General features: G+C 43.7%; 1 protein-coding gene across 1 annotated transcript; it reads right to left on the bottom strand.

Moving 5' to 3' along the window:
* Positions 1-4,061: 4,061 nt before the first annotated feature.
* Positions 4,062-7,275, bottom strand: id4 (inhibitor of DNA binding 4). The gene is made up of 3 exons (XM_034102981.2): positions 6,549-7,275; positions 5,987-6,052; positions 4,062-5,375 (listed from the first exon to the last, which is right to left on the bottom strand). Exons 1-2 carry the CDS (start codon positions 6,924-6,926, stop codon positions 6,005-6,007), a joined length of 426 nt encoding a protein of 141 aa, XP_033958872.1. The 5' UTR covers positions 6,927-7,275; the 3' UTR covers positions 4,062-5,375; positions 5,987-6,004.
* Between the last annotated feature and the right edge of the window lie 287 nt (positions 7,276-7,562).

Below are 7,562 nucleotides of genomic sequence, written 5' to 3'. Positions count from 1 at the left end.
CTAATAGCTGCTTTAAATAGCTGCAATTAGTGGGAAGCATGAGATATTTAATCACTCTAGACCAATTAGTCTGTAATCAAGTAGTGTCCAAGAGCGAGCACGTTTTTGTCCTCCACTCTTCCTCTACACGCACCGCCATATATTTCTCTTTGCGCCGGGAAGAGCAGTGATTAACACGCGGGGATATCGGCCCCCGTGGAACGGCGTAATGCGGAGTTAAATCACGGAGAGAGGGAGGCGAGACGCGACAGCCAAACCTGTTATTGCAGTTTAACATATGCAGAAGGTTAATTCAAGGCAGAGGCAGAGGCAAGCATCCTTGTTTTATGTGCTTGTCACGGTGGGTTGTGCAAATGTGTGGAATTAGGAGCTGGTGTGTTTCCTCTGTGCAAATACACAAGAAAGAACATTTCATTATTCCTTTTCTTGGAAACAATCAGTGATGCTTTTTACCTGAAAGAGGAGTGCATCACGAGCATGTGAGAGTTCATCAGAAATACTGAGTCACATACATGCTAAATGGCTCTTGTTTTGGTTTTATATTGTAGTCTTCTGAAACAGAGTCACAGTAAAGAGAAAGAAACACACACACACACACACACACACACACACACACACACACACACACACACACACACACACACACACACACACACACACACACCTGTGCAAACAATTGGCTCCACTTGCAGCCCGGCCGGACCTTTGTTTTTATTAAAACAATACTGGATACATTTGGACCTTTCTATGTGACTGGTCTATGTGACTCCCAGCAGCTTCTACTGAAGCCAGTCCCCAACTCCGGGGACTTTGGGCGGCAGTATACGCCGTGAAGTGGTTTGCGGTCTGCCAGTAAACCCAAAGCAGAAGAAGAAGAAGTGACGTCAGCGGCTTCATTTGCCAAATCCTCCCCCAGGGACTTTTTCTGGTGTGAACGCGATCTGTACTTAGTTCATGCGAACTAAAGAGTTCGCATGAACTAAGTTCGCATGAAGCTTTGAGGGAAAAGTACCGCAATGTGAATGGGCCTAAAGTCCCTGCTCTCTAGCAGGGACGGAAAAGGGGCGAACGCAACATTTAGGAACCAAAGTGGGAAAAGTACTGCCTCCTTATCAGGGATACCTAGACAATAAGCGTTGCTAGTAACCGGGTGGCAAAGCCCCCTCAGCCTGTTCAAGGCGAGACTGTTGCGCCGTTATTCCGGCATGGCGGGACATGCATACACACATATTCTCCGGCGCTGTTGTGTTACACGTCAGGACGGCATGTCATATAATATCACACACTGGGGCAGCATTATGCACACAACAACTGCAGACAAAGCAGGTGCTAATGTTTTCTACTTGTTACTCGAGTAAAACGTTAGCTTCACTTCACCTGGTTGACTGTGTCCACAAAGTGTGTGTAGAAGCGGACAGAGAACTAGCTAGACAGCATGGCTGCAAGTGTGACAGTATTTAGATAATTACACACTATAAAGTTGTATATGCACAAAGACAGGGTCAATATTTCATAAACTTTTGCTTGCTTGTTACTTACCAGGATTTGCAGGGAGTTTTCCTGGTGGTTCTCTTCTTGGTGTTTGCTTGATTGTTGGTTGCCAGACTTGCCACATGTGGCGCAGATAGAAAAGTAGATTTCCCATGAGCACATGGGGTATATTTTGCGTGCGATTGTTAATGGTGTCCACGTCATGACGTTTAGTGTAATTTACTCAATGTTTTAAATTGTTGTTAAAGATTAAGAATATCGATTTGGAATGAGTAATAATTGCTGTTCCTGAAACTGATCAGTATAATTAGCCAATTCTCAAATATTTTGACTGAAATTTACGAAAGATATTAAGGATATCTTAAAAATATAATTTGTTAGTGAAATACTCATTTATTTTTCGTGTAATCAACTTAAATAATAGTAGTAATTTAAGACAAAATTAACTGTTGGATTTTTAAGCATTTATTTTGGTATGTCCAACTCAAACAATTACTTTGGTGATATTTAGAGATTTTATTAAGGTAATATAGCTTTTTATTATTGTGATATCTACAAAGCTACTGATTTAGTTTTGTGAGTGCATGCGGCGGGGAAGAAACCATGCAGCAGGACACAACAGGTGTATCCGTACTCGATCATGAGCATGCTGCTGAGCTGCTGGATTCAGGACACGTTGATTTCCCAGGAATATCATAATATCACTCTCCACACTTCATCCATCACTCTCTCTATTAATGGTGACGTTGTGTTTCCTGTAAGTCGCTGTGAAAGACAAGCTGACAGCAGCTCGCACAGGACCACGGCAACGAACATGTGGCGAGGATGAGCATCAGGTGGGAGGTTGGTGCTCTTTCCTCCAGGAGCTCATTGTGTTCTTTAATCACTGAACCAAAATATTATTATAATTCCAGGAAATAAACTCTCATACAAGGTTTATCAATCTCTCAGTAACGTTGTGCTTCAATCTACCTTCACCGCCTTTTCTTTTTACTCCTGTTTTTCCTGACAAAGCGACCTTGGGTCCCATGAAAGGCGCTCTCTACATCTAAGCTATTATTATTATTATTATTATTATGATTCCTGCTGTCCACAGTTTAGTTGTGATACATGGTTAAAATGATGCCATAGGTGGACCATAATAAATACAAATATGCTGCTGGGTTTATTTAACGTTATTTCTGAATGCACTCTCCTCTTGTGTGACGGCAGCTGAGGCCTCGCTGTCGCTCAGGCCTGTGTGCGTCCTCCCAGAGTATCTTTAATCACATCAGGAAGGTCTAACTGTGAAGCTGGCCACCTGTGCTGCGCCACGCCTTCTTCATGTGATACCTTTCACCACTCAAACACACACATGTTACATCCCAGGGACAGCGCTGGCCAAGGGCCGCAAGGCCCTCTTACTGCTGACTGTAAACACGCCGCGGTGGCCTCAGACGGCCCGGGGGGGGGGGGTCTGAAGGTGAAGCACATTCCGCAGGTTGATGGGGGACAGCGTGAAAGAAAAGCCTGCAGCTCCGTGGAAAGTAGACCCACTGTGACTCAAACTGTCGGACACACGTACACTGTATGTCGTTACAGTGTTGGAATTGTTCTTTTTTATTTATTTTTCAAAAATGTATATTTAAAAATCAGGAAAATAATTGAACATAAATCCTCAACAACAAACCATCAGCCTCTTATTTTATTTCTTTAAAACATGTATAGCTTTTAAGATACCCAGCAGTTTTCACTTGAATGCTCCCTTAAAGCTGACAAGGCCTCAACTCGAGTGTGAGTGTCCTTATTAACGGTTTCAGTGATTATGTGTTTAGTGTTTTTAACTTCCTCACATGTCTTACCTCTTTGTAAGAGAGCGTTCCCTTCTGCGTGAGCTCGAGTGCTGGTAATATGAGAAGAGTTGGTGTTCAATCTTCAGACTCATCATGGCTCGCAGCTATTAAACATATTCAATTAAAATATGAAATCATTGTAAACAAAATGCTGTGATTTTTCTATTTGTAAGATGAATAAAGGTATAAAGTCAAATCCCACAAAACATTCGCTCCATCGAGTGTGTTTTATTTTACGTTCTCTTCTCCTTTTTAGAATTTGTTTTGAATAATTTGAACCAATTATATTATTTTAATAATTTAATTCTCACCAAAATGCCTGTATTAAATAGACACAAATCCAAATAAGTACATAGTAAATCTAGCTTAAACATTTTAATATAGATAGACCCTTTCACCTTTAAATGTTTTGCACAATATTTATTTTAGCATTTAGAAATAATAAAACCTGACTTAGTTCGACACAAATCTGATGTATTGTCGCTTATATAACTGCAGTCAGAATGTGTGAGGCCGGATTCATAAAAGCGTATCACTAAATACTGTAAAACAGGTTTAAACACTTGATATTGGCCGCATCTGAATCTTCATCCACCCTTTGCTTCCAATCAAATCCAGAGCATGCATTATGTTAGCTGGTAGCTTTGCCCACCTCCCTCTTCTCCTCATTGTTTCGTGTGACCGCGTCGCACTGAAAGCACTAACATGCCTCCGGAGACAAAAGCTGAGACGACACAATTCTTCCTGGACACTTTAATTGTGTTGACAACTCGTCAGAGCCATGAAGGTCAGTGCACCGCGCAGCAGACGTACAGAAGGTGGTGAGGTCATTTTGGCGTTCAATGTCATGAAAAATAAAGGCTCTTTTCTATCGTTACATTAACTATGGCTGCTCCAACGTCTCAGTTGAAGACATCCCCAGTCTGAAAGCACTTGGTTGTTGTCGAAAAGGAGTCTGTTAATGTTCACATATTCCATCAATTCATAACCAGAGTTGAATGACTTCATGGTATAATCGTTAACTTCTCAAAGAGGAGCTTGAAGAACAGAAATGTGCCGTGATTGTTTAGGCATTGTAAACACTGTCAGAAATGCTGTAACTCTTAAGATAACATTTTGAACAAGAGTGCAATGTCACAGAATGGAACCAGGCCTGTGTGTCAGATCAAACCGCAGAAGGACCCGGGGCTCCGGGCGGGTCAACGTTGTCCAAGTTAATGAGTACAAAACAACTGAAGAGAAAACAGAGCAGGGCAAATGATAAAAGAAGTTGAACTCCAGCACATATCCACCGCTGACCAGTGCACGTGCACGCCTCTGCTCCAGCCTGACATGCTACATATTCAACTATTCCAAACACACTGCAAATAATTAGCTGATATCATCATGTGAGGACATCACTGGCAGAGCATAACCACGTTCATTTACTAAAGACATAGATGTTTAAACACAATATTTACATAACGACAACAAAAGGTTTTAATAAAAATATCTTATAATTACAATAGTGTATTTTAAGCTTATAAGTCTTCCTTTCACATACTTTTATAGAACATTTGTGTATATGTACATTCTTAATTGTCTCGAAACAGAATTGTTCTTCTTTACAATATCAAACATTTTATACTTCCAGGGAGGACTTCCCTGCTCAACACAATTCATCTATTTTAAACAATAGATGTCAAAAACATTTACACGGATTTTTGCAGTTTAGTAAAGCTTTAAACTGGAGGCCATTTTAGTTAAGCATAATTCACAGACAGTTTTCATAGGTGTTGAGAGACGGGGTTCCAACAGAACTTCGCAGCATAAGGATTCTATATGTACTCTAGTTAGAACACTTTGATGAAGTAAGAACTTAAACAGGGGACATTCGATGTCTATATTCTAACTCCTCGTTCATAGGAACAAAAAAGAGCTGATATAGTGATTTGATTTGGGTTGAATTCCTCGCAGCAGTTTTGAAAACCCGTGGTGATTGTGCCTCCAGTCGGGTGTGAGTCCCTGGCGAAGCTTTGCTGGCTTTGGAGCGGCTCTGTGCAGCCTACACACCTGTGGAGGGGATGAATAGAGGTGGGGGTGAGCTGCAGAGCTCCAGACTGACTGGCGCCACCGACTAAACAAGAGGCCATGCTGGATCAACAGCCCAAAACAAACCGGGTCAGACAACACGCCCAGCTCCTCAGGCTGCTGAAGCCACTGAGACACCGGGATCAGGACTTAGCCTTCCCCAGGTGTGTTGAGGGGCAATGCTATGAATCTAACATTAACGCCAGATTGAATGGAAGGGACAGACAGAGAACAAAAGAGCCAGAGAAGGAGGAAGGAGAGTGTGTAAGAATGAAAGAGAGGGCAAGCTGAGGTTTTAACCCTCTCTTCTTCTCAGATTGCTACACCAGTGACAGTTATTGCGCAAAGCACAGCTGTCTCTGGGGTAGGTGCCAAATTCGTCTTCCTCAATTATTATTTTCGTTGACATATACTGGCCTCCCAGAGCACCGGGGAGATGGTCAATTTACACCATATTGGTTACAATGATCAAATTAACGGGGGCCCTTCTGACCGTCTATTGGCCACATTGATTAAAAAACAAAGCAAACAACTTCTGACTCTCTGACTTACATCAATATATATATATATAATTATATTGTAGGTCAACTTACCATTGCAGTGCTTATATCTCAGCGGCATAAAATAGAATCCTCCGGCTTTTTTACTATTGCCGTCCTCTAAAATAAGAAGAAAAAGAAACACGTAAACGATTGACCTTTCATGGTTTAAGACTAAACAAACACAAGGCCTACAGAGGCGAAATAAATGCTATGCGGCAGAACATCAGCCCATAATACATGACCTTATAGCCTATTGAGGAACACACGGTCCTTCTTGTGCGCAGTGGAGTGGGCTGCGAGCAGAGGTACTTCAGCAGCCCTGGGATAAGGTGGGCCTCTGACACACACTGCCATTATCATGCAAATCATAAAAGCCGCAATCAAGTGCGCAATGTTACCTCCACTAAATGCGTTTTTTACGCATGATTTTTGTCCAGGCTGTGATGTGAAGTGTAAAGCATTTAGATGTGTATCTATCAGTAAAAGGACAATGACACACGCATGACGCGCTTTGTCTGAGCCCGAGTGGCGGACGGCAGTCTGGAACCGGAGTCCCCGATAAGTCCAGCTGGAAACGAAGGATGGAAAGTGGTGTCTGCTGATTAAAGCTTACCTGCTGGTGATCTACGTTGAGCACCGTCAGCGGTGTCCGGCTGGTGGTGGAGGCTGGGGGGGGGCAGCTCCCGGTCCGCTGGGGCTGCTGTTTATGGAGAGTAGGGTGCGTCTCCAGGGCCAGCTGCAGGTCCAGGATGTAGTCTATAACATGCTGCAGGATCTCCACTTTGCTGACTTTCTTATCCTGTGGAATTGTGGGCACGAGGCGCTTCAGCCGGCTGTAGCAGTCATTCATGTCGTATTGCAGGCAGAACAGGTCCTCCTCCTCTATCCTGCACCGCGCGATGCTCAGGCTCTGCTTCGACAGACATTGCAGAGAGAGCTGGCTGCTGCTGGAGGAGGAGTCCTGGGGGGGGACTGGAGTAACAGCCTTCATCTTAGATAACGGCGGCACAGAGACAGCGACACAAATCTAATAAAGACGTTAGCAAAAGGTATTTGAGATTACACTATGGTGCTGTCAACAAGACGAAAGCAACTCGAATGCAACCGAATGTTATCGAGGAGAATAAGAAACCAAAAGGCGGAATTGTCGTCAGTCAACACATCCCGCGGAGCCTCCAGTTCCTCCTACTTCAGCAGGCTCGATGTAAAAGGATTGAATAGATTTCCTACATTTATAGAGGAGAGGGGAGGCGCCAAGCCAGACGGCTGACAGATCAGCGAGAGGAGCTGGTCAATCACCGGCACCCGCTGCCCACCGACCCGTCAACCGAGCCGAGAAGAGGCGTGTCTCTATGTGCGCTGCGGTGGGCTGCCTGTTGGGAGGTGTGTGTGTGTGTGTGTGTGTGTGTGTGTGTGTGTGTGTGTGTGTGTGTGTGTGTGTGTGTGTGTGTGTGTGTGTGTGTGTGTGTGTGTGTGTGTGTGTGTGTGTGTGTGTGTGTGTGTGTGTGTGTGTGTGTGTGTGTGTGTGTGTGTGTGTGTGTGTGTGTGTGTGTGTGTGTGTGTGTGTGTGTGTGTGTGTGTGTGTGTGTGTGTGTGTGTGTGTGTGTGTGTGTGTGTGTGAGAGAGA

Source organism: Pseudochaenichthys georgianus, chromosome 16 (genome assembly GCF_902827115.2).
Source record: "Pseudochaenichthys georgianus chromosome 16, fPseGeo1.2, whole genome shotgun sequence".
NCBI lineage: Eukaryota > Metazoa > Chordata > Actinopteri > Perciformes > Channichthyidae > Pseudochaenichthys > Pseudochaenichthys georgianus.
The sequence above is the reverse complement of the archived record's forward strand: the minus strand, read 5'-3'. Positions and strand labels throughout refer to the sequence as shown.